Raw genomic sequence first — 25,483 nt, forward strand, 5'->3', positions numbered from 1 at the left:
CTTACCTTGTAAGACCCTTTCCAGCTCACCCTCTTCTTCAATGGCTACTGTGACCATTCTCTCCTGTCCTCCTGTGATGTCTCAGCATGACAGATCGATGTCACCTTTGTCTTTGTTTCGTCTGCTTGGAATGTCCTTTCCCCACACGGTCTCCCCTACGGCTTTCCATTTCTGAAAGTATCACCTCCCTCGACGCTCTTCGTTAAAGAGCTTGGGGGGCTTTGATTCCTAGTCTTTCGGTGTACGTCTCCCCATGTGAAATTACAAGTGATTTGTAAAATTCATGCATCCGTTTCCTGTCCATGTTTCCCGATGAATCATGAGCTCCGTGAGAATAGGGAATGTGCCTGATTTGCCTCTGTACCCCCAGCATCTGGTCCGTGTAGACCGCTTTATAAACGCATAGATTCATTTCCTGTTGCTGCTGTAACGAGCCGTCGTTGCAAACAGTACCGCCCATTATCCCAAGGTTGTGCTGGGCCCCAAGTCCAGCACGATGTGGGTGGCTTGCCTGTGCCCTCTGCTCATGGTGCTTCAAGGTCAAAATCAAGGAGTTGACGCCGGGGGGCTCTTATCAGGGGCTCCGAGGAAGAATTTGCTTTCAAAGCTCATTCAGGTTTTTGGGCCAAATCCAGCTTTTCTGGGATTGTGGGAGGGACGTCTCTTCCTTGAGGGCTGCTGCCCAGGGTTGGTCTTCACTCTGGAGACTCACCTGTGCACCTGTCACCTTCTATGAAGTCCCCTCCGGTAACGGCAGGTGTCAACCGTGTCACATTTGGAATTTCTCTGACTCCAGCCAGAGAAAATTCGCTGCTTCTTAAAGGTCCCTGTGATTCGAGACAGCCCACCCAGAGGATGCAGGATCGCGTCCCCTTCTCATGGTCTCTCTTTAATTACATCCGTGAAGTCCCCTTTGCTGGGTAAGAAAACAATGACGGTTGCCAGGGATGAGGGTGTGGACGTCTGGTGGGGGGCACAGCTCTGCCTCCCAGAGTGCTCACCCAGTACTCGCTGACCACACGAAGAACCCATGTGGACCATCTTCTCTTCACACGTGGGCCCCAGGGGCAGCGCGGAAGCCAGGGTGGGCAGAGTGGTCAGAGGAAGGGACTGATTTCTGCACTCTGGAGACCGGACCTTTGTCACACAAGCTCAGCTGGGTTGGAAAGGCTCTCAGTGGCCAGTCTGAACATCGTTGCGGAACAAACAATTGTCAAAATCTCCGATCGTCCTCCGGGGACCTGATGCATGTGGCTGAGGGGTGGGTATGGGTCGATGTGGGCACCCCAGGACCTCCTGCTCTGGAGGAGACAGCCGGGGCTTCTGAGTGCTCCTCCATCATTTACCAGATGCACCTGTGACCTTGGGGGTGCCCTAACCAAGCCCCCCTTCTGGGCTGTGAACAACCACCTTTCCAAAGCCAGGAAGTCAGGGTCCAGAAACACGCCAATGGAGACACCTCTGGTCACCTGAACCAGCCGCTGTGTGTCCTGAAGCCCCTGAAACGCTGGGGGTCCCCATGTGTCCCCAAAGCCTCCCCCCTTCCCTTCCTATCCCTTCTGCTCTCGGGAACCCCTCCTCATTGACACGCCCTGACGTGGCCTTTCCAGTCCTCAGGCAAACTCCGGATCATGGGGAACACACTGGGAAGAGAGAATTGGGTGGGGGGCTGGGTGGGGGCTTTTTCCCTGGCCCAGAGGCCACCATCACCCACGCATGTGTTTGCCACAACCGGCACCTGCTTCCTCCCATCGCTGAAGGTGCAGCCCACCCAGATGGGCATGAGCCGGCCTGGAGACCTACTGGCAGGTGTCGGGGTGAGGTGGTCCCTTTGGGTGGTGCAGGGGCAGACACAGAGGTGGGTGAAGGAAGGAATGCTCGGAGTGAACGCAGGCCAGGCCCCTGCCTGCCACGGGGTGGGGGGGACGGAAGGCCTAGCTCCTTCCCCGCTGGAAGGGTCCTCCGGGCCATTATGGGCGGACGCAGCCGCCTAACTCCGTGGGGCTCCCCCGCCTGTGGGACGCAGCGGGACCCACGACCAGGCCTCCAAGTGCAGAAATGGGGAGCTGGCTTCCTCTGCGCAAGGGCCCAAGTCCCGCCTTGTCGGGGTCCTGGGCGGGACAGGGCCTCCTCCCTCTCAGGCCCTCCGGCTCCACAGCCCCCCAGTGCCCCCTCCCTGGGCCGCGGCTGGGTGGAGACGCCGCGCCCCCTCCCCCGCAGCCGGCGCGTTTGGGTTTGGAAAGGCCTCAGGCTGGCGCTCCCTCCCCCCACCCGGCGCGCCCCTCCCCCGCGCGCTGCGGGCTCCGGCGGCGAGGAGGGGGCGGTGCCGAGCACCGAGGTGGGCTCCTGGCGGGTGTCCAGCCGGGTCTAGCCCCAAGCTTCGCCTCAGGCCAGGAGGCTGAGCCGCGGGTGGAAAGGCCATCGGCGGCCGGCAGCGGCGGGGAGCGGGCCGCGTCCCTCCCGCCCCCTCGCCCTGGGGCCCCTCCCCCGCACTCTGGCCTGGCCTGTGCCTCGGTTCCCCAATTAGCCTTACGGCGCCGGGACGCCCACGCCCCACCTCCCTGCGCCTCCCGCTCCCGCCTTGTCCCCTCCAGTCTCGAGACATCGGGCGCTCTGCCCCCCGCCGTTCCTCCAGTGGCCAGCAAAGTCCCCAGGTCCCGAAGGCCCGGGGCACACCCCTGGTCCCCCACAGGCAACCCTGGGCGGTCACGTGGCGCCTGGTGAGTGGGGGTGGGTGCACAGCCCAGGAGAGGGGTGGCACAGGCCCCGTCCCCACCAAGGCCCTGCAGAGTGGTAATCCCGCCAGTCTGCGAGGAGGGTGACCCTTGGGTGGTGGCCCAGAGGCAAGGAACGCCTGTGCAACTTTCCGACAGCCAGCCAGCTGGGGGGCCGGTCGGCTTGTGTGTGGCAGCGGGGACTCAGAACAAGTTGGGCTACCGAGTTATGATTCAGTCCTGGTGTGCCGGGGGAGGTTTCTCCGGGACCCCAGGGGCGCGGGCTGGGGTAGGGAGGTCCCAAGCGATCTTTGGGGACCCCCAGCGCCCCGACGCTCATCCCTGCAGACGAGCTGTCTCTCCGGAATCCTCCGTTGGCCCAGAAGCCTCGGCCTGTGTCGGGAGGGGGGTGTTGGGTTCCAGGGCAGCCCCTGGACGCAGAGGATGGGCGGAGGGGCCTTTCTTCCGCACAAACCGGAGGATTGATTGACACTCGCCTTCTAGAGGGTGCAGGCTCTGGCGGGACTGTTTTTCTAAAGACACAGATTTGGGAAGCCTGTAAGGAACAGCCTCCCTGCGGCGCTGGGGAACCCCTGCGCAGACCCCACCTGGTAAAGTGGGATCTGTTTTCCTCGGAGTTCGGGACAGTCAAAGTTTGGGCAACGCCTCGCAAACGTTGGGTAGGTGGCCGCGATCCGATCCGGCAGCCGTGTCCGCGGCTGCAGATGCTGACGACAGCGGCTTCTGGGGACGCTGCTGCCCAGAGCCCCAGCCGGGAATGAAGGCAGCGCGTGGGCATCGGTCCAGCACGGCCCGCGGGGACCACGCTCTGTGCGCCCTGCTTGTGCCCAGAGAGGCCTGGGACCCACCGTCCCCGCACGGCCACGCGGGTGCGAGTAACTTTCTGCAGAAGGTCCCCGCCCAGGGTCTGCTAACTCCCGAAAAAAAATTCTCTCTCCTTGGCTGTGGGCAAGAGACGTATTAGCTCCTTTCATGTGCATTTTGAAATGGGAGAGAAAAGGCAAAAGATGTTGAGCTCATTTTGGCTGGAGCTGATTTCAAAGCCCTCGCCGGCCTCCGTGGCAAAGGGAGGCCAGTCCCGGGGAGGGGCCTGTGGGTGGTGCAGGCAGGAGGAAGACCGGACCGCTCTTCCCCGTTCTCTGGCGGAGGCCCTGTGCCAGAAATGAGAGCGAAAATCAAAATACACGCCCAAGATTTATTCCTGGAACATTAATTACCGCAGAAACTGCTCCCTGCCAGGCGGTTAATGTATGCAACGCGGAGGAGACGGGGCATTGTTTGTTTAGCGGTGGTCTCCCGAAAACGGCCCTCTCTAGATGTCCTGCGTGGCAAACGGCTCTGCTCCTCGAAAAAAAGAAAAATCATGTTTTTCTTCAATAAAACATAGAGCAAGGGTCTGGTGATTAAATCTGAAAGTAGAGACTTTTAATGTCCACCATATGTTACCAACTATACGGCGAAGAAATCATAATAATAAAAAAAAAATCCCACAGAAGGCAACCGGCATTGCCTGCTACGCTACGTACTGTTCCACATGCATTTTTGCCATTAGGGATATTTTATACACCTCCTTCTCACCGCCCCCCCCTCAAAAAATAAATCTGGGGTTTTGTAGGAAAAGTGATACGAAGTGGGGAGAAAAGAAACACACACACACATATCACGGAAAGTGCATTTCTGGGTGGGCCCTTGGGCACGCACAGAGGCAGCCTACCCTCGGGAGAGGAGCGAGCGCATCCGACCCCGTGATGCCCTTTATGAATATCACACACGTCCGGTTTGTGGACAGGATCAATCTTACCCATTCACAAGCTGGATTCATCCCTAATGAAAATCTATTAGGCTCGCACTGGAAACGCGGGTGTGTGTGCGCAGATCAATGACCAGCGTAGGAGGGAGGAAGGTGTCGGGTTTCTAAATGTAAAAGGGGGGAACGAGGTAGGGGGGGAGAAGGAGCCTCCCTGTGAAGGGTGTTTGCGCATCTGTAAAACGCTGCACTCCTGATCGATACGTATAAATATTTCATGGGTGGGGAGGGGTTCGTTGTTGTTAAAAAGGCTGGCTGTTCAGCGAAAACCATTAACACCCCCTCCCTTCTGATTATTAATAGAAATTGTCCTCCGAGTTAGGCGCTGAGAAAGTAGGCCAGCCCGGCGGAGGACGCGCTCCTTGAAATATGCCTCCTGCCCGTCCTGGGAACCAAGGATGACCCCCGGGGGGGCTGGAGGTGGCGGGGAGTGGGGATGAGGGCCTGGCCGGGGGTTCCTCCGCCCTCCCACAGCAGTAGGGACCCCGGATGGCCTCACACCCTGCTCACCAATCCTGAGCTAAGGGCACCGAGTTTGACTTAAGGTAAATACATTCTGATGGGGACAAGCTGCCTTTGCTGGGCTCCGCGGGAAAAATGCAAGCCGTACCTTTTAGGGAGGAAGTAAACCAAATACGAAATGTCTGAATATTCATGACCTCCGTCCCCCTGGCGCTGTAACTGCGCGAGAGAAGCGGAGAGCGCGGAACAGCACGGTCTGGTTCTTAAAATGTACCTGTTTGGGGCACAGAGAGATCATTTTGTAGAATCGGAAAAGGAGAATGTCCCTGTCCTCCGGCGCCTTTAGTCTTCCCTGAGCTCTGTCTGCACCTGACGTGCCCCAGAAGGGGCCGCGTGGCACAAGGCACTGTGGTTACCGGGGTCATTCGTGTCCAGAGCTTCTCCTACTAGGTGTCTGGGGAACTCGGGTTGGGCTGCAGCGTCTGGACATCCGATGCGCACTGTGCCTTGCCGATCGGGGTCCACGGTGACCACAACAGATAAGAAACCTAATGGTCCCTTTCTTCCCTGCAGTTGGGGAAGAGACTTGGAAAGAGGAGACATGCTCCTGACCAGCACCAGCACCGATCACCACCCCTGCGCCCGGCCCCCAGGACGCAGACGGCGGGCGAGGCCGGTTTGCTCAGTTTCTGGCCACTCCTGAGGGGCCTGTGCGACTTTTCCAGACCCGCCCGGGTCCGGGGGAGGCCGACGGGGAGCCTGCCAGGCTGGCCTGAAGCTGTGGAGCTGTCGTGAACTCGCGGTGGGCGCTGAGGCATCCCCAGCAACTGGTTCTTCAGGCCTGACCTCTAGCTGTCCTTGGTCTCCCCCGGGTGAGGGCAGGCTGAATTCAGGGAGGCCTGTTCCAGGTATGAGGGGACCCTTCCCCCGCGCAGCGAGCGGGGAGGGGGGAGCCCGCACTCTTGGGCGGCGGCCCTGGCGTCCTGGGGCGAACCCGGTGCGTGCGTGCAGGTGGGCCGAGAGCCGCTCCCAGCGAGGCCAAGTTCTTCTCGCTTGCGCGTGGGAGGCGGGCGCGGACGGGACAGCGCCGGGGGACTCGGGTCCACAGACACCACGGGCCGTGGTGCAGGACCCTTGTTTTAGGGACCCTCCCACCTCCTCCCCCGTTGGCCGGGACCCCTCCTCCGGAGTACAAGGTCTCCTGGCACTTTTATTTACTTTTATTGCGTTTTGGTTCCTCGTGCTGCAAACAGCGCGCGTATAGGAGCGGGTCAGGCGTTCCCGAACCGGGCAGCCCGCGTCCGCGGGGGTTTCTGGGCCTCGGGACGCGCGCGCTAGCGCGGGGACGTCCGGACGCGAATCCAGGCCCCGCTGAGCTCCGAGCGCGCTGGTGTGCGTAGCATTTGGTGAACTCGAACTTTGGAAGTTCTCTTTCCTTCCCGACACCGGATCCCCCAGGTCTGCTCCCTCCCGCCCCCTCACGATTTCTTTTTTGTGGTTGTCGCCTCGCCGGTGTTTTCCGGGAAAGAGATGGGCTTCCGCGTCCGTCCACAAACTTCCCTGAAACACGGTTCCTCTCTAACAGTTGGAAGCAAATAAATTAAGAAATAAATAAAATGCATCGGAGACTCGACACCATCCACGCTCTCACGAGACCGGACTTTAAAACCGTGTTATACCTCTGTTCCTTCTTTCCGGGGGGCGCGCATCTAGAAACTCGGACAAGCTCCGCGGAGGCGGAGTCCCCTCCAGCCCGGGAGGGTCTGCACCCTCCCGTGTGGCCTGCGCCGCCAGAGCCCAAACGTAAACCAAGTGAGCCCACCCTGTGGCCTCGGCCACGTCTCAGAATGAGCAGAAAACTGTGGTGGGGACCCTCACTGCCTGGGCTGAAGTATGACGGCAAACTCCGGTGTCTGTCTCCAAAGAGGCAACAGGTCCAGGAGCCTCGTGCACCCCTGGCTGGGGAGGAGTGGGGTTTCAGGGCACTGCGCCCCGCAGTCGGGGAGGGCGGTTACTCCTTCGTTCCTCACCAGCAGAACGTGGGAGTTTGTAAAAACGGTGACACCCTTTGCAGGTCAGGAGCTCTCCGAAAGGCAAGGCCTTCCAGGGGGACCAGAGAAGCTGTCTGAGGAGTCCGATTCTCTTCTGAAGGGTTGTTTTGGAAGCAATGGGTAGCAGGGGAAGGGGCATCGGAGGTGGGGCTGCAGAGGTGTCTGGGGCGGGGGGAGGGTTAGCCTCGAGTCCCCACCCAGTGCCTGCTGTGCAAGTTCCCAGAGGCTGCCCCAGGCTGGTTGGGGCAGAGATCCTGGTCAGGTAGGGGCGGTGCCTTAGGAGGTAGGAGGTGGGGACGGCCCTGCAGGGGGGCCTGGGCTGAAGGTTTGACTCTCCCCTGCAGAAGCTCAGGCCTTGCAAGGCCCAGGCCCTCGGGGACGCTGCGGCTGTTGAGAAGGGACTGGGACCCTTCTGGGAGGGGTGGGCAGAGTTTCCAACACCAGATCCCTGGGGAGCTGCCCACCTCCCGGGGCTGGCGGTGAGGGGGGCTCTGACGTGGGCAGGTGAGCAGAGGAAAAGGTCCCTGTCCCGACGACTGGAGAAAGTTGCTGCGTCCAGGGTGTCCTCCCCCAACCTGCTTGTCTGTCTGTTCCTCTCTGCTCTGCTCGCCTCGGCCCTCACTGCGCTGTCTACCTGGACCGGAGCTCCGCTGGGGGGTGGGCATCTGGAGACCCCGTGGGGCAGAAGCTCCTCCCCTCACGGTTTCGGGGGCGGGGGTGGGGTGGGGTGGGGGGTGGGGGCTCCGCCGGGCGAGGACTGTCAACTGCGGGGCCGCCCCGCGCCCTCACCCCGCGCGCCCTGCGCACCGCTCGGGGCGCGAGCCCTCGGCGTTTCCCCCGCCGCCCCGCGGCATGCATAATGCATGAGGGGCTCTTGGTAATTCCGTGTGATACCCGCGCGCCTCCGCTTTGATTAGAGGGCCGCGGTGACAAAGACCTGTTTGTTACGTTGGGAGGGCTTCCTCGCCTTTCGCCTTTGAAGTCCGGAGGAGGCGGCGGCCTCGGAAACCCCCCAGCCCGACCCCGCCGCTCGCGGGGCAGAGCAGCCCGGGCCGGCGCGGACAGGCAGCCGCGCAGAGCTCCGCGGCGAAGGATGCAGGGCGAGGCGACGGAGGGGAAGTGGGGAGAGGGAGGGAGAGTAGGAGGGGAGGGACGGGCGAGAGCGAAACGGGGGAGGGGGGGAAGCGCGGCGGGAAGGAGCCGGTCTGCTCCTCCTCCTCTTCCCGAGTGGCGGGGAGGACACCCCCTGCCCCTCCCCGGACCGAGGCCCCTCCGGCCGGACCCCGAGTGACTGCTGCGCGCAGGCCCCACGATTTCCGGACAAACCGTTCCCGTCGCGGGGCTCCCGCGGCGCCGCGCAGCACGGAACGCGGGGGTCCCGCCCAGGGGGGCCCGGGTCCCGGATTCCCAAACGGTCCGAGCAGGCAGGGCCTCCGGAGCGCGCAGAACGAGGCCCTCCAAAGCCCGCCAGCTCCCCCTTGGCCCGCAGCGCCGCCCCGAGCCGGGCCCGGACTCCCGCGGGAGTGGGGCAGGGGGAGACCGGGCGAGGTGACAGATAAAAGAGGGGGAAGGCGGGGAAAGTCAACTTTATTTGCAGACGGGATGGCAGGCTTGACTTCCGGTGTTGCCAACTGACTTCGTGGTGCCGTGGAGAAAGTGGGTCGTCCTCAGCCTTGGAAAGGGGGCGAGGGAAAGCGTGGCACAACCAGAAATACCTCGATTTCCCCCCAAATAAATATCCTCGGCACCGGGTTCCCGGAAGGGCTGGAGAGGAGGCTGCCTCGGTGCCGCCGCGCGGACGCTAGCGCGTGCCCAAAGGACCGCCGCGTACAAACCAGGTCTCCCCGCCAGCCGCGGCTGCCTCCGAGTCCGCACCCCGCGCGCTCCGGGCGCACGCGGCCTCCCAGTCCCGGGCCTCCGCGGCGCCGGCTCCTCCGAGGTCTGCCAGCCGCTTTTCGCCGCCCCCGCCGCCGAGGTTCCGGCGTCCACGCTCGCGTAGACGCGAGCCCCGTTCCTCCCCCCTTTCGGGGTCCTCGAGCCGTTTACCGGTGCCGCCGTGCGCACCGGCTGCCAACCGCTCGCTCCGCGGGCCGCGCCGGCGGGTCCGGCCCGTCATCCAACCGCATCTCCGAGTCGCAGCCGATTCTCCTCTGTGGATCGCGCGTCCCCGGCGCGCGGGGTCCCCTCGGCGTGTCTCCGCAGTGCCGCGCGCGCGGACGCGTCCTGCGGGGACAGGTTCCCCGGCTCGGGCCTGCGGGGCTCCAGGCTGTGCCGGCCGGCGAGGACCTCCTCACCATCGATAAGCTCCTCGAGTTCGGTTTCCTCCAGGCATTGAGGGCATGCGGGTACCTGTGTGGGGCTCCGCCGCCCGCGCCCGCTCGCGCGCGCGCGCTCTGCCCCTCTCCCTTCCAAAAACTGGATCTTCACCTCTCCACACCAAGGTGCACAGACGCCAAACAGTGATGAAATGAAAAGAAAGCCAATTGCCGGACTGGAGGTGGGGGAGATAGCGTCTCTGCGTGCGCCCGCCGCCGAGCCGGGAGCCGTAATTGCTGAAGACAGGGGAGCGCGGGGGGTTGGGCGGACGCGGCCTTGTATAAATAGTGAGATCTCAAATTGAAACGCATAAATAACAGCGGGAGGCTTCTACCCTCGCACGGACCGTCCTCTCCGCGCGGGGAGGCGTGCGGACCTCAGCCCCGCTCCCAGCCAGCGCCGCCGAGCCCCGCGGACCCCGCAGCCCCCGCGCAGCCATGGAGGAACTCACGGCTTTTGTATCCAAATCTTTTGACCAGAAAAGCAAGGAGGGCGGCGGCGGCGGCGGCGGCGGCGGCGGCAAGAAGGATTCGATCACGTACCGGGAAGTTTTGGAGAGCGGACTGGCGCGCTCCCGGGAGCTGGGGAGCTCGGAATCCAGCCTCCAGGACATTACGGAGGGCAGTGGCCACTGTTCGGTGCATCTGTTTAAGGACCACGTGGACAACGACAAGGACAAGCTGAAAGAGTTCGGCGCGGGGAGGGCTGCGGAAGGTAAGCTCGCCGGACGCCGCTCCGGGGCCCTCCCGGGGACGGCGCCTCCTCGCCACCGAGCCCGCCCGCCTGCCCCTCGCTCCGCGCGCCTGGGGAGGCCCCGGGCGCCGCGGCTCGCTCAGAATTCCACCCCAAACTCTGAATTCACAGCCACGCTCGGACGGAAAGGCCCCGGCAACCCGCCGCCAGTCTTTGCGTAAGAAAGAAAGGGAAATGCGGACACAGGACAGGAGGCGCGGGAAGCCGAGGATGGGCAGGGGCTGGGGACAAGTGCTGCCTGAGGACCGGCTTCTCCCCGCCGCTGGCGCCCGGCGTCGCAGCGGGCACTTCCCCGGGTTGGGGGTCCATCGGGCGGATGAGCCTGAAAGCAGCGGTCCGCTGTAGGGGCCGCTGGGTACGTGCCTGTGGGCCGCCCAGTCCTCCTCGAGGCTACTCCGCAGCGCGCACGAGGAGAGATCCACGCGCATCTCTCCCGGCGCCCACCGCCTCCTGGCGTCGCGAGCATTTGAAAGGGGCAGGCGTGGAGGACGCGCGGGCCGGTGGTCCCGGGGCGAACGCGCGCAGTCGCCTCTCCCGCCTGGTGAACCCTCTCCGCGCTGTTGCCTCTTTAAAAACTTTCCCCTTGAACCTCGAGGCTTGATCTCAGCTGACGCGGGCCTCTAAATTAAAACCACTCCCGCGCCCGCAGGTGGCCAGGGTCTGGACGCGAAGTGAAGGCCCCGGGCAGTTGGGGGGGTGCGCAGGCGGCCTCCGGACCCCAGGCTGTCAGAGCGCAGCCGGCTCTGGTGCGGACGGGCTTCCTTCTTTTCTGCTTCTCCGGATAAGGTCGCCTAGGTTCCCCCCCGTTGCTGAGTCGGGGGATACGGAAGGTTCATGGGGGCTCTCCCAGCTGGGCAGGGGTGGTCCCAACCCCAGGGTCTCAGACCAAACAGGGCAACCAACAGCGGTCAATCAGAGGCCTAAAATGGGCTGGATTTCTTGGGGGTGGGGGGCACAGTTTGAATTTGGTCGAACGTCTCTTTTTCATTACAAAGAGGAAATACAGAGCCCGGCCATTCGCCTCCGCGGGCTCTGTTCCACACGCTGTCCGTGTGCTGGTCCTGCTACAACTAGACCTCCCCGGGACAGACAGCTCCCCTGACCCAGGAAGCCCATGCCTCCTGCTCTTGGGGACCCTATACTTGGGGTCTCCGAGGGGCAGAGTCCTAGGCCATGGCCTTGAAACGGTGCCGATGACCTAGATGTCTTTACGAGGCCTTGACCCGTGGAAGCAGCAGGCCGGCAGAGTCTTACAGATCAGCCCCTGACCGGGGCCACCCAGGTGGCTGGGCCTGAGCTGCCTTACCTCAGGGTTCCCCCACCCCCGGGCACCGCGGGTCACCCCTCGCTCTATCATTTACAGAGTTTGCTTTGAACAAGACACAGCCGTCGCCTGGGTGAGACCCCGGGCCTACACGGGACTTGAGAGGCTGATAGCACCCAGGGCTGGCCTCCGTGGTTCCCGGCCGGTTCCCCTCCTCCTTCCTAGAGGTCGGGTCCCTCTTCGTCCACGCTCTCACCGCCCCGTTTCACCGAGATTGCCGAGGCAGCGGACCCCAGAAAAGGGGGCCTCAGAAAGAGAGCGGACTACACGCAGGGCCTTTCCAGAAGGAGCGAGCAGAAGGGGGCTTCTTTCCTACCAGCTGTACCGTTCCCCCTGGGGGGCTGGGTGCACAGACCCCTGGCCGGGCTCACCCCTGGTGCATTTGTAAAACGGGAGCGAGGTGAAAGTCTGGGAGATCTTGGGGTTCCAGAAGAAACCCGGAGGTCTTGGGCTCCTGCACCACGGGTCCTGCCTTCCCGAGCATGCGAGTCTGTGCCGCCGGTTCTTAAGGACTTTGAAGGCCGGCGTGTCAGCAGGGATCAGTCCCTGGGGTCAGACTTCAGAGACAGGGAGGAAGGAAGAGAGAGGGGCCGCCTCTAGGACAGGATTTGCGACTGGGAAAGAAGCGGGGTGTTTCTGGCAACGCGGTGCTTTCAGGGGGTGGAAGCGGATTTAAAAATCCAGGCTGGGGTCAAGAGCCCAGCGGTCAGGAGTCTTGATGGAGAGGCCGAGTCAGGACAGGGCTTCTGCTGTCCAGCTCCGGGATCCTGGTTGCGGGGAAGAGGGTAGCAGGACGGCCCGTCTCCCCACAGCCGCTTTCGGTCTTTCCCTCTTGGTAAGTTTCTGGGCTGGGGAATGGAGCGGCCTTCTCTGCTTCAGAAGCGGGGGCTGTGCGCGCAGATTCCGCCAAAGGCCAGCCTCTTCTTGACACCCGGGGACGTCCGTTTAGGGCTCGGAGATGCTCTCTGCCAGTGTCCAGCAAGTTCTGCTGGAGAGAAAGCCCCCCCCCCCCCCGGAGACGCAGGCGGCCCTGCACCCGCCTGCCAGCCACGGGTTAGGAGGACTGCCTTTTATTTTTAAATTTCTGAACTTGGGGAGGCCCTGCGTTTCCTAGAAGAGGGAAGGGGAGGTCTCTGAGTTAGAATCAAAATGCTGACCTTCTTACCGGATGCTCGAACCCCAGTCACCTCCCCCCAGCAAGTACAGATGCTAACACCTTTTTTTTTTGGACTACGAAAGTACCACCGTTGGGGTCCCGGTGGGGTGTGTGTGTCACCGCGTGTGCATATATGTGAAGCAGAGGAGAATGAGAGAGCCAGCAGGAGACCCTGCTCTTCCAGGCACCCCCGGTACTGTGCATAGGGTAGGAGCTTTGGTCGCATGCTCTGAAAAAGAGACCAGGGTAGGGGCCTCGAGCGCGCTGAGCTCCACAGCCTCAGGGAGGGAAGCTCCGACCCGCCTGGCACGGCCCGCGTCCTGCGGCTCAGCAACGCAGGGGCAGCGGGGTTTCCAGGCCTGCACCCCAGGCTGGCCCGGGCCTGCCTCGCACCCTTTGCGGGACGCACACTCGGGGCATTCTGCCCAAACTTCTTGGACTTAAAATAATACTTAACACCCCAGTCCCGAGAGGAGAGCGAGAGTGGAGGTCAGGCTATGTCAGCGTGTCGAGAGGCAAAATTAAGGAAACCGTGGCGAGCTGAGGGCCAGAAACCCGGCGCCGCCCATGCCCGAGGTGTAAGCAAAGACGTGCGTTCCCCCTCGCTCCCCTCCAGGCCGCTTTATCGACCTGACGCTGCCCCGCGGTCGGGGCGCCTTGGCGGCTGGGGCCCGGTCCTCCGCTCGCTGACACTTGGATTTCAGCCGCGTGGCGCAGAAGCCTGCGCCGCGGGCCTCCTCCTCCCGCGCGCGGCCCGCGGGGACCGGCAGGGCGCGCGGGGGAGCCGTGCGCGCTCAGCCCCGTGCGCTCCGCCCGCCCGCAGGTCTGTACGAGAGCAAGGAGAAGCGCGAGGACGTGAAGTCGGAGGACGAGGACGGCCAGACGAAGCTGAAGCAGCGGCGCAGCCGCACCAACTTCACGCTGGAGCAGCTCAACGAGCTGGAGCGGCTCTTCGACGAGACCCACTACCCCGACGCCTTCATGCGCGAGGAGCTCAGCCAGCGCCTGGGGCTCTCGGAGGCGCGTGTGCAGGTAGGAGCGCCACCCGGGCCTCGCCGGGTCCCCGGGGCGCGCCGGCTCGGCCCGGGCTGCAGGCCCTCGGGCCGCACGGTTCCTGCGAAGGGCGAGGCCCCTGCACGTCGAGGTGGTCGGGCACTGGGATGTCTCTTCACCTCTCTCCACTGTGCCTGTTCCCTCCCCCTCCCTTCCGAGGCTCGAGCCCCCCGCCCTCCCGCTGCACAGGGAGGAGAGGCGAGGGGCGAGCTGGGGGGGGGGGGTCGCGCACACGGGGCCTGTTGATGAGCTCGGCGGCTGCCCGCGCGGGGCCGGATTAGCCGGGGCGTGGGGGGGGGGGGCGCGCGGGGCGGGGGGCGCGGGCGCATGAATTCATGATGTCCCATCTGCCGAGCCGCTGTCTGCAGGGGCCCTGGGCGTGTCCAGCACGTGCGCGGAGGGGACGCTCTGGGAAGCCCTTCCCGGGCATTAGCAGCGTTGAGTTAAATTGATTAATGCATTTATGGGGGAGGGTGGCAGAGACTCGCTTCGTCCGCGGGAAACGCAGACCCCACCTGGGAGGTCGGGCCTGGAGCTCCCCGGCAGTCCTTCTCCAAGGCTCTGAGCAGGGCAGCAGCTCCAGGGAGAGCCAGGGAAAGCGGGTCAGCCTCTCGGGGCTCTGGGGACCGGTTCTAAATAAACGGAATTAATATTGCCAAGAGGGGAGGGGTCCGCGTGAACGGCACAGCGCCCTGAAAGCCCGAGTTTCCCGTTTCTTACAAGACCAACACAGTCCAACACCACGTCCCCCCCGCGCTGACTTGCAAAATGAAAACACAAACGAGTTTTGCAGATACTGTGTTACGGAATCTTTAATTTGAAAAAAAATTTTTTATTTATTATTATTTTTTTTTTTGGATCCGAGGCCCCCTTGCAGCTTCCCATGTGGCTGCAGCAAATAATGGGTTTTCTCGGGTTGACATGCAATATCCCGCAGCCATTTCCAGCTCTGGTCCCCAGAGCCGGCAGACAGAGAGCCTTGCCTACAAGACGGGACCCGCGTGTGGGCGCAGAGTAGGTCTGGACTGCCTCGACCCGTGGGACCAGGCCGTTGGGACCTCTGTGGCCACCCCTCCGGCAAAGAGCGGCGGCCCTCGCTGCTGCTCAGGGTGTCTTTTTTCACCGGCCACCCTTCTCGGGGAAGATAGATGGCACTGCCCCGTATAAATTAATGAAAAGATTAAACTTTCGCTGAAGGGGACATCAACTTTTATGTCATCTTCCCGGTGTCTCTCGGCCTGGGTTCTGTAATATCTCCCAGGCCTTGATGTACTGTTTCTATAAAAATAAATTACTTCTAATTTAATTGTCCACTATTTCTTTCGGTAGTCTATTACCGAGGAACACCTCAGCACGAGGGACGGAGTGGCAGGAAATTGGTTCTTGGGTGCTTTGCGGACCTTGAGAAAGCCCTAAAACGTCAAGGAGGGGGTGAGGGGAGAGGGGCGACGTGCGTGGCGATCCGTGCAGAGGTGCATTAAAATTTAACGACTGTAAATAATCATAAAAACAAACACGGGGATCGAACAGTAGGAATCATTTTCTGGTGGCCACGGGGGAAAAGCATCGCGGGATGAAGGGGAGGCAGACGGGCTCATAAAAATCAATTAGTGAAAACGAATGGGTCATCCCGCAGACGGCGCGGAGGTCTTGGGGGGGGGGTGGGTAGCGGCCAGCGCAGGGGCCCGAGATGGAACTCGGGGCGTGATTCCCATCTCCAAAGGGTTGGTAATCCTTTTCGGTACAGCCTGTCCCGGGTTGTTAAAGGATAGAGTTTCAATTTAGTGTGGAAATTTGCTGTAAATAAATTGGGGATCCTACGGAAGCTGGTCCTTATTAACCTTTTATTTTTAGTGTCGCTGTGGCACCTCGTATCCCACAGCTGTCAGGGTTATAATGGAAAGTTATGAGACCACAGTGAGGGGCAGGAGGTAATTTAATTACAACAAATATCTTCGGGTTTATGGCGCAGAGCTAAATTAAATGTCATTATTCACTGTCTGTAATGGAAATCAAAAAGAAATCAGATTACACCATTTGTGAAAGAAATCAGTGACTAGCCCTTAATGAAGATATAAGCCCTAAACCAGTGTACTGTACTTTACTTAGCATACTCAGGACTAATTGGAATTGATCGTGAATCACCCCAAGACTGATTTATTATCGCTTCGCGCGAGGGCTAATGCATCACTTTTCTTCATAATCGCACCCTCCCCCCCCCCAGAGCCCCCCACCCCTCACTACCCACCCGGCGAGGAAAGCCAGCTTCGCCTTCCGGATTTACAGACGATTCTGTTTTTGAAAAGTGCCCGCACTGGGGGCAGAGCTTGCCCCGGCCTCGGTCTCCTGAGTGCCCCGAGGAGAGGGAGGGGTTGCGGCCAGGTCCCAAGGGGTCCAGTGCCACCAGGGGTGCTCCTGGGGTGGGGAAGAGTCTGACGCGGAGGCTCCTTGTGGGGATGAGAGAGGAGGGATTGTCAGCGCAGGCTTTGCAGATGCGAGGAAAGGTTTGCGGACCTTGGGGTGCGGAGCGAGGGTCATAGTACGGGGAAAACTTTTCACGGGAACGTGCTGAAACTTTTCCGAGCTCCCTGTAGCCTGTCCGCATGAGCTTCTGGAAAGCCAGTTCTCAAGGGTGGGTGGGCGATAGCCCAGACTTGGACAAAAACCCTCCTCTTAAGGGTCTGGAGAGGAAAAGTTAAGGTTTCTAATCTGCCGTGTGTGCAGAGGATCCTCCCCGCGGGCAGTGGGGGTCGGGAAGCAGCCACTCTCTGCTTGCAGCCCCGGGAGCTCAGGGCACCAAGCTACCCGGGCAGAGTGGCCCGAGGGAAGGGTTTCTTGGTGCTAATTACCCTACGTGGTCACTGCCAGGCATCGCGGCTGTGAGGGTCAGTGAGAGCGGCGACAAAGCTTCCGGAGGAGAAAGCCTTAGGAAAAACTCAGTGGCTGAGAATATGGAGAGAGGGTCCTCGGCATTTCGTCAGGCACAGCCTGAGGGACCCTGTGCTCAAGGACCAGAGCTGTCTGCAGGAGAGGGGGAGCTCTTGAGCGCGGGGAGTGAGGAGGAAGCTTTTGGGGGGGACCCTGTGCGCCCAAATTTTGACAGCACACCTGTGCGTCTCGCTGCACCCAGGAGGATCCCACTAATATCCTTTCTCCAAGAGTTAGGTGTTTTGTTTTGTTTTGTTTTGTGCAGAGAGGCTGGTGCCGGAAATTACGGGGTTGCCCCCATTTTATGCATCCAGGACGTTCATGGCTTCTTCATATTAAACGGGGCCTTCCTGGCTTCCAAGGAGAACATGGAAGTTTCTGGACTCGGGGTGTCTCCAGTTTGGGGGAGGGAGGCCGCCTTTGAAGCTCCTTGTCAGGCCGGGCACCCCCTTCCTTGGTGGCTAAGGTCTGCCAGGGGGAAGGTCAGGCTGTCCCAGCGGCTGGCGGAGTGGAGGAGGGAATGCCCACCCCGATCGTGGAAAGTTCTCGAATCCGCCCGCTGTGGCAGCACGCAGGCCTTACTGCATGTGGGTGTTAAGGCTCCTGGCCTTGGGGACCAGGCAGGGCCCAGAAGGGAGTCTGGGAATGCGCAGCTGTAGGTCTACGGGTACGGGCGAGGGCTGGGTTCGGAGACGAGAGGGCGCGGGAGAGGGCTCTATTGCGCCCTGAGAGGCACCGGGCCTCTGTGCCCCGTCGGCGTGGGACATGCGTGCGCCCCCTGCGCGCGCCCCCCGCGCCTCGTCTACCGCGGTGCCGGCGAGAAGCCCCAGCTTCAGAGACCGTGGGGCTCACGGGGCTGCGCGCGTCTGTCTGCTCTGTCCCCAGGTCTGGTTCCAGAACCGAAGAGCCAAGTGCCGCAAGCAGGAGAACCAGATGCATAAAGGTGGGTGGTGCCCAGGAAGGTGGCGGAGGTGGGGGGCGCGTGTGGAGGCCTCCTGGGCGCGCGCAAGACCCCGGTGGTCTTCACGGCTCCTTTCTTCCCCTGCAGGCGTTATCCTGGGCACCGCCAGCCACCTGGACGCCTGCAGGGTTGCGCCCTACGTCAACATGGGCGCCCTGCGAATGCCTTTCCAACAGGTAGCCCGTTTTTCTTCCTTCTGAGCCGCGCGCGGGGCCCCGCCACCTCCCCGCCTCCCTGGCGTCCGGCCTCCCCGGGCTGCTCCCGCCCCCGCGGAAGAAAGGCTGCCGCCTTTACAAGGCGGCATTTATAGACCCGTTGGCACGTATTAAAATCACGCTGTAAAACTCCAAGGCTCACCTCTGGGAGGGCCAGGGTAGAAACCCAAACACGATTTTACAAAAATCGGAGTGAAAAATTAAAAAAAAAAAAAATCCCACCCACCCAGGCTTCCTGCTTGGGGGTGTGGAGGGGCGGGGTTGCTCGCACTTGGGTGTGAGGTCCTGTGTGTGTACCGAACCCCAACTTGCCTCCCCCACGGTCTCGAGGGGGGCTGTCTGGGCTCAGGCTGTTGCCGAGCCTGGCTCCCCACCTCCCAGCTGGGCTCCTGGGGCTCAGGGTCTGGGGATCCCGGCGGGCAAGAGCTGTTCTCCCTGGACAGGAATGGCTAGGGTGTCCGAAGGCCCCAGGGGCTGCGTTCGGCTTGGGACCAGCTATGGTGTGCGGTGGAAGCTGCGCGGGGCAGGCGCCGCCCCTCAGTGAGAGCGCAGAGCCCGCGCGCTCCCTGCCTCGCCCCAGCGCACGACCCTGGGGTGCGCCCCTTGGCGATCCAACATTGGGGGGTGTGGAGCACATATGCTGGGGCAAGCAGGGGTGCTCTGGGACTAGTGGAGGCGTGGCCACTCCCCACCCCCTCAACCCCTCCCCCACCCCCCCACGGAGCTGTTTTGCTCCAAGGACCAGGCCTGGGTTTATATTTGGATCCGTGTTTGCTGGGGGCCCCCGCGGGTCATCTAGGGAGTGGGTGGTGGCCGGCGTCAGCACTAGACACCTGAGAGTTGGAGCCGGCGCTGGAGCCCGGGGCTGTCCGACTCAAGGTGCCCAAACCGGAAAGGACTCCAGGGCATGCGTGGGGTCCCTCGCGTCTGGCCTCGGCAGCCCCCTCCGCGCCGTCTTCCGCCCCTGCTGCACCCCTTCCTCCGGGGCGGGGCGGCCTCCCCGCACCACAGAACGGCTCCCCGACTTGGGGTCAGCCATGGGGTCCCGCCAGAATTAGGCACTTGGAACACGGACAGTCGGTTGGTCGTGCTTCTCACGGGTTCGAGAGTCGCCCTGGGCGGATGTGAGACGGGGGTCCAGAGCCCGGCTCAGGACACTTCACAGGTTCAGAGACATTGAGGCTTTCTCGAGGAGGGGATGCCTGCCAGGACAGGGCTGTGGGCGCCCCAGGGGCCGGCGGGTGCGCGAGATGCTGAGACCCTCCAGAGCAGTCGGAGGCCCCCGCGTTCGCACGTGTCCAGAAGACAGTCCGACTCTCCTGGCTGGGGGGGATGGTCCCTGGGTGCGGGAAGGGGGCTCCCCAAGGCCCGTCGGGGCGGGAAAGGCCCGTCCGCAGCCGGCCTAACTGCCCGGTCTGCCCCGCAGGTCCAGGCGCAGCTGCAGCTGGAAGGCGTGGCGCACGCGCACCCGCACCTACACCCGCACCTGGCGGCGCACGCGCCCTACCTGATGTTCCCGCCGCCGCCCTTCGGGCTGCCCATCGCGTCGCTGGCCGAGTCCGCCTCGGCCGCTGCTGTCGTGGCCGCCGCGGCCAAAAGCAACAGCAAGAACTCCAGCATCGCCGACCTGCGGCTCAAGGCGCGTAAGCACGCCGAGGCCTTGGGGCTCTGACCCGCCGCCAGCCCAGCGCCCAGCCCCGGCCCCACGACCCCGCCCGCGCTGCGTCCTGCACTCGACCCCTCTGCGCCCCCGGACGGCCGCACGGAAGCCCCGGAGCGAGGGCGCGGGCCCTGGCGCAGCGGCCTCCCTGCCTGGGGCAGCACCGGGCCCCCCACTGGGCCAGGGCGGGGGGCCTTCCGGCACCTCACGACCCCGCCAGACCCTCGCCGAGACTGTGCGGAAGAGAGCGGGTGAAGGTCAGAGCAGCCAACCCAGCCCTCGGCCACGCAGTCTGTGCGTCCTGGGACCCTGAGCCCCGGGGAGCCCCGCGCGTCTTCCTCTGCTGCCGCCGGCGCCCCTACCCACCTTGTGCATGCGGCCTCCTACCCACCTTGGAAGACCATCGAGTCGACTCCACGCCAAGATCTGGGGCTGGTCTCCGCGGAAGACGCCAGTTCTTGGTTGCCCACCGTTTTACGCACCGCCACGAAGTTTTCATCCGAGGAGACGAGGAGGGTTACGACCGGTGTGGATTGCAACGTGGACTAGCGCCTGCCCGGCTAGGGACCCCGTGCTCTGCAGCAATAACGAAACGCGTCTGCCCACCGACCTCCTCGGGACAAGGTGGGGAGAAGGTGCGGGAGACGTGAATCTCCCACTGGTGTCCGTACTTGGGGGGAGCCTGCATTGCCAGCACGGTTGTCATGCGCACGGCTGGTCCCCGAGCACCGAGTGTAGGATTCCTTCTTGTGCCATAGACCAGGCGACTTTATAACTTTTCCAGTATTTGATTCCCGAATTGACTTGTTCCCCACCCTTGGGCTGTTTTACCGAATTCAGATGCAAATGACTCGCCTAGAGACGCAGGGGCACGTGGTTTTTAGGTCTAATACGGAGGCAGCATTAACTTTAGTCAAATGCAATTAAGTGCAGTAAAAGTGCAATACTGTAAATGTTATAGATTTAAAAAAAAAAAAGAAAATAGCCGTGCACTCTTGACCCTGTCAGCTTTCGAACTCTAAGGGCTTTACCGCCTCCTGTGTGCTGCGGGCCTGGCCGTCGGGGGCCCATCGCCAAGATGATGGGGGGGCGGGTGGTGCAGGGCGCTCGGAATCTGGAGGAAGGGAGGTGTGCAGAGTGTGATACAGCAGGGCCGGGGTCGGGGGCTGGGCGGGGGGGAGGCCAGGACGTGAGGCTCGTGGCGGAGCCGTTTCTGGGAAGAGAAGGGGCAGGGACAGGCCCTTCCGGCGGTGACTTTGGAGATCGCGTTTGGTAGGGGTTAGTCTGTTCCGGGTTCGATGTCTTCCTTCTCCAGGCGTCTCTCCCCTCCCCCCTTGCCCCGTCCCCACGACTGAGAAAGCACCAAATAGCGAATTATTTTAGAAGCCGGTGTGCGGTGGAAAGCACGCTTGACAGGACAGAACCAAAGCATTAGGGTCCCCAGCGACGCACCTGGGTTGCGGACAATGTGCTTTGCACCTCGTGTATGGGGTCTGGGGGGCAGTGCTGGTCGGGTCTGCCAGGAAGAGGAAGAGAGGACGCCCGTGTTTTTGCCTTAGTCCGCGAGGCCCGCCCAGACGGAAGCCGCCTCCCCATCGTTCCCAGGGCTCCTCACGGGTCACCCCTGGCCTTTCCGGAACTCCCGTGGTTCTCTCTGAGTCCAGAAGAGGTTTGGATCCATCCAGATCTGGCGATGGCGATTTTCTTTCCTTCTCCCTGAACTTTGGTCAATTTTTCTAAGAAAAAAATAATCCCCCCCCCCATCCACGTAAGGGAACATTTTCTACCTTTTCGTGGAGCTAAACTGTGGGTGCATTTGGACAGGTCACACTGCGGTCATCTGAAACTCTTCATACAAACCAAAAGGCCCCTTCAGCCCCCCCCCACATTAATGCATTACACAGTTACCCTCATACACGCAGTTTTTAAACAGCTGTGAATTAAGCAAACAAAAAAAGTTCCTATAAATAAGCTGGAAATTTAAAAAAAATGCAAACAGTGCATTTCAAATCCCTTAAAGCTAGTGGCACTCATCCTAAAATTGAACACTTGGCAGAGGTTTGCAAGTAGAATGTGTACATCCCTAATTTTTTTCTTTCCGAAAAGCTTATAATCATTTAAAAAAAAAATCTAAACAGAATCCTCATTACCTCTCCGTCCCCAACCGAAAACTCACGACACGGGGTCGGATCCCTGCAGAATTTGAAGCTAGAAGATAGGGCCGCACACCCTTGCCCTACGGGAGGCTGGTAGAATGAGGCTTGTTGGATGGGGGGCCCTTAATGCTTGCTTTCGCTTTTTTTTTTTTTTTTGGTTTTGTTTTCTTTTTTGTGATTTCACATGGCAAGTGAGCCAGGTATAACCCCTCCCAATGGGACCTCCCCCCAAACAGAGCCAACCCAGACAACCGAACGGGCGGCATTTACGGCGGAGGCTGGCGGGCCTCATGGGTCTGCCTGGAACAGAATAGGGGAGATGGTCGGCCAGCGTGGCCCGTGGCCCGTGGCTCCTGCCTCTTTTTTGTCCCAGAAAGTCTAAGAGCTGCAGATGGAATTATCGGTTGAGTCGCGGGTCCACTTTTCACGGGGCGGCTCTGTGTCTCACTTCCTTCCTTGGGCGCTGTGGTGTGTGGGTCCCCGTCCACCCGGTCATCATCACGCCGGACGTAGGATATGGTGCTCACCCGAGGGCCCGCGTGGGGTTTGGGATGCACACGTTTCCCCTGTAGGGTGTACGCAGTTAAATGCACGAAGTGGACACCTTGGAGCTGTGCTCGGTGCTTTTTGCTCAAATCATGACCCCTTTGAACGTCGTGCGTGGGACTTCCGCCGAGCGTGTGGGCTTGGCGTGTTTGCGGAGCTGCACCACGGAGCCAGCGTGTCTGGGAGACTTGCCTTTTCGCACCAGCGGATGCGAGAGCGTGGGGTTGTCCAAGCTTCGTGAGGGCTGTCGCGGGCGCCCAAACGTGCCGGTCGCGCTGCGGGATGGTTTTCGCAGGACGGACCCTGGAGTTCTACGTGGCAGGATGGGGTGGGCCCCGAAAGCTTTCTCTTTTCCTTTTCCTTTTCCCTTTTTTTCCTTTTCTTTTCTCTCCTCCCGAAACCTTGGCCAAAGACTACTTTTAGGATGGAAATTGCCCGGATTTGGCAACACAAGAGTTTCTATGAGATTTTGCCGTTCCTTTCGACCCCTTTTATGGATTCAAGTTTCCCTTCCGTCCCTGGTGTGTTGTGTGGGAGAGAGACAGACCGGGTCCTGGGGAAGGTTTCAGAGTCTCGGGATGTCATGCGTTGGGTTATGTTTTCCTACATGTAGGGTGTGCCGTGCGTGTTCTCGGACCAGGTCTGCCGTCCAGAATTGCTAGGAGTCAGGGAGACGATGCCCTCGTTTTGTTGGCCGGGGGGGGGGACTTGTGCATTGTGGCTTTTTCATGGTCCCTGCACTAGAGGGCCGGGCCGGACGGGTTTCCGTACGGTTCACAGGACCAGCGAGCAGATCCAGAACTTATTTGCAAAGCTGTAACCACCTGAGTGGGGAGGCATCCTGCGCCAGGGTGGTGGGCCTTCTGACCCTCGGGGGCTCCCCCTCCCAGCCATGCTGGTGGACGGACGGTCCACCCCCCTCGCTGGAGTCCAAGCTGCACCCTGTGGCGGCCCCCTCTCCGGGCAAGCATGAGTTTCTGGGGTGGGCTTGTCTGCCGGGCCACGGGCATCTGTGGTCTGTGCCGTGTCGGGCGGCGGGGGGACATCTGGGAAAGAGCACATCCACCTTCAGCACCCGTGTCCGAAGTCATGGCCACCCCCTCCCTGTGGGCTCACGACGAGAAGAAGACATCAGCGTCCTCTGCTCGCACACCAGGCTTCCAATCTCATATTTCAGTGTTTCTCGGCGTCCAAGGAGAGACCCCCTTTTCCTGGGAGTTTCCACGGGGCTGCTGACCACAACGACAGAAATGTCTCCAGGCACTTTGCTCCTTCTTCACGTTGGGGGGAGGCCGGGGCCGGGGGGTGGGGGGTGGGGAGGGCTTCTCAGTCGACGGCTTAGACATTGGAAAAACTGGTGCCTAATTTATTAAAAAAAAAAAAAAAAAGGTAGCTTAGGAATATGCTGATTTTTCAATACACGTGAAAACTTGATGCGATTTATAAATGTTTTATTGAAATTTGATATTTAATGAGAACTCAGATAAGGAATGTAGAAATATCCAGTCTGAAAGCGGTGGCGCGTGCTATTTATTGAACGGCGGCCGTCGGACGGCCAAGGCCCCGTGGTGTGCAGAGGTCCGATCGCAGGGAGGCCAGGCTCTCTGCTTCCTGATACTGGATGTATGTGGGTGTGTTATTTATTTTTGCTTTGGGTTGAAAGTTCATAAATATGTGATATTTTAATTATGTGGAGTGTAAATTTGACATTACCTTGCATTTATTTTTATATTTTTAAAGCCTGTTGCTTTTCTCACCCCCCCCCCACGCTTTCCTCCCCAAATTTATGAGCAGCCACAAAGATTTACGGCACGGCAGAAGTGTTTGGGTTATGCATACGGGGTGAGTCTGGACCTGCAGACGTTTTCAGGGATCGCTCACACGGCACAGAATAACACAGGCTTTCCCAAACCCAACGGTCTTCAAAACCCTCATCCGTCTGCTGTGGCAGAGAAAACGCACACACACAACAAACAAACAAACAAACAAAACAGAAAACATTCTGGAGGGTTTTTGTTTTTAGTTTTTTTGAGTTTTTTTTTGTGGGTTTTTTTTTGGGGGGGGCCATATGCTTGCAGATTCTTAACACGAACTGCCCTCGTGTTTAGTTCTAGCGACAAAGTGTATTTTGTCAACCCCTATAGGATGAATGTACATCTTGTAAAACGGAGATATAAATAAACTTATAAATATTTGTATTCCAGTGTTAAAAAACATTCTCACCTCTCCCCCGAGGGGCCCGACTGGAACACGCGGGGAGCCAACGGCGGCTGAACACAGGGTGGGGTTCGCGTCCGCACCCACGTGCGCGTGTGCGTTCCCGGCTGGCGGCGGGGGCCGCTTCTCGGGGCTTCTGCCTGCTGCTGCTGGAACTTGCCCCTTGCTGGCGAGTAGCTTATGACGGCGTGTGACCCGTCCCGGTCCACATGGTCCCTGAAAGTGTGAAAAGGAGGAGAAATGCCCCCATTTCAAATCAACCTGAGTTTTGGGATGACGGCGCCGGCTTTCCAGAGGAGCCCGGCACCGTGGTTTCAAGTTTTCAGCTTTAATTTTTTTTTCTTTTTTTTTTTCCTTTCCCCCCCTCCCTGGACAGTGTATGGAATCTGCACCTCAGCATTGCAATGATGGTTGAATCATTTTGGGGGAAAAAAAAAAAAGGAATAGAATAAATGGAAAAAAAAATCCAGTTTTCAAAACGAGAACATTTTTTGGCCTGTGCTTTTTATCTCCTTCTGTGAAGGAAAGTTAATGACCCGATTTAGTGGCTCTGATGGTTTCCCGGGTTCGATAAAAACCACATGTCGGGAAACAGCGACAGGGCAGACGTGCGACGGATGAAGCCGGCTGGGGGCAGTCGCACAGGGGGCGGGGAGGGTCTGGGGCTGTTTATTTGTGGGAAGGGGTGAGTCCGCGGGCAGGTGGGTATTTCCAGCACATCCCAGGTGCCTGGCGTGGATGGGGTGACGCCTCCCTGTGGGATCTGCTCTTGTGGCCATCCTGTCTTCCAGCCACGGAAGGGGTTTTGCAGGACCTGCCTGTGCTCCTGGGCGTCCAGCCTGAGACGCCCTATTTCTTCGACAACCTGCATGGCCGTCCACATGTCGCAAAGCTTGACTGCTCGGAGCTCCCTTCTGCAAGCCAGTAGCGTCCTGCAGGCAGGCGGGAAGCGGTCTCTGCCAGGTACTGGCCACGGGGACCATGGTCACTGACAAAGGGACATGTCCCACGAGACGCGTGTTACCGGCGGCTGGCCCCGGGATGCGGCCTCTGACGGGTTGCTGAAGGCCGTCTTTGGCGTCTCAATCCCTGGCTTCCGGAACACTCTTGTCCTTTTTGGGGTCAATGCACCCTGTGTCTGTC

General features: G+C 60.7%; 1 protein-coding gene across 1 annotated transcript; it reads left to right on the top strand.

The window, feature by feature from the left end:
* The first annotated feature begins 9,382 nt into the window (after nt 1-9,382).
* SHOX (short stature homeobox) lies at nt 9,383-20,398 on the top strand. The gene is made up of 5 exons (XM_032331741.1): nt 9,383-10,085; nt 13,428-13,636; nt 17,471-17,528; nt 17,634-17,722; nt 19,188-20,398. Exons 1-5 carry the CDS (start codon nt 9,809-9,811, stop codon nt 19,431-19,433), a joined length of 879 nt encoding a protein of 292 aa, XP_032187632.1. The 5' UTR covers nt 9,383-9,808; the 3' UTR covers nt 19,434-20,398.
* Nucleotides 20,399-25,483: the final 5,085 nt, after the last annotated feature.

This window comes from Mustela erminea, chromosome X (assembly GCF_009829155.1).
Source record: "Mustela erminea isolate mMusErm1 chromosome X, mMusErm1.Pri, whole genome shotgun sequence".
Taxonomy (NCBI): domain Eukaryota; kingdom Metazoa; phylum Chordata; class Mammalia; order Carnivora; family Mustelidae; genus Mustela; species Mustela erminea.

Excerpts from the sequence above, each read along its gene's own strand:
- SHOX (XM_032331741.1), top strand. The coding sequence starts at position 9,809 with ATGGAGGAACTCACGGCTTTTGTATCCAAATCTTTTGACCAGAAAAGC. Across the intron at positions 10,086-13,427 it reads CGCGGGGAGGGCTGCGGAAG|GTCTGTACGAGAGCAAGGAG; the intron begins GTAAGCTCGCCG and ends GCCCGCCCGCAG. Across the intron at positions 17,723-19,187 it reads TGCGAATGCCTTTCCAACAG|GTCCAGGCGCAGCTGCAGCT; the intron begins GTAGCCCGTTTT and ends TCTGCCCCGCAG.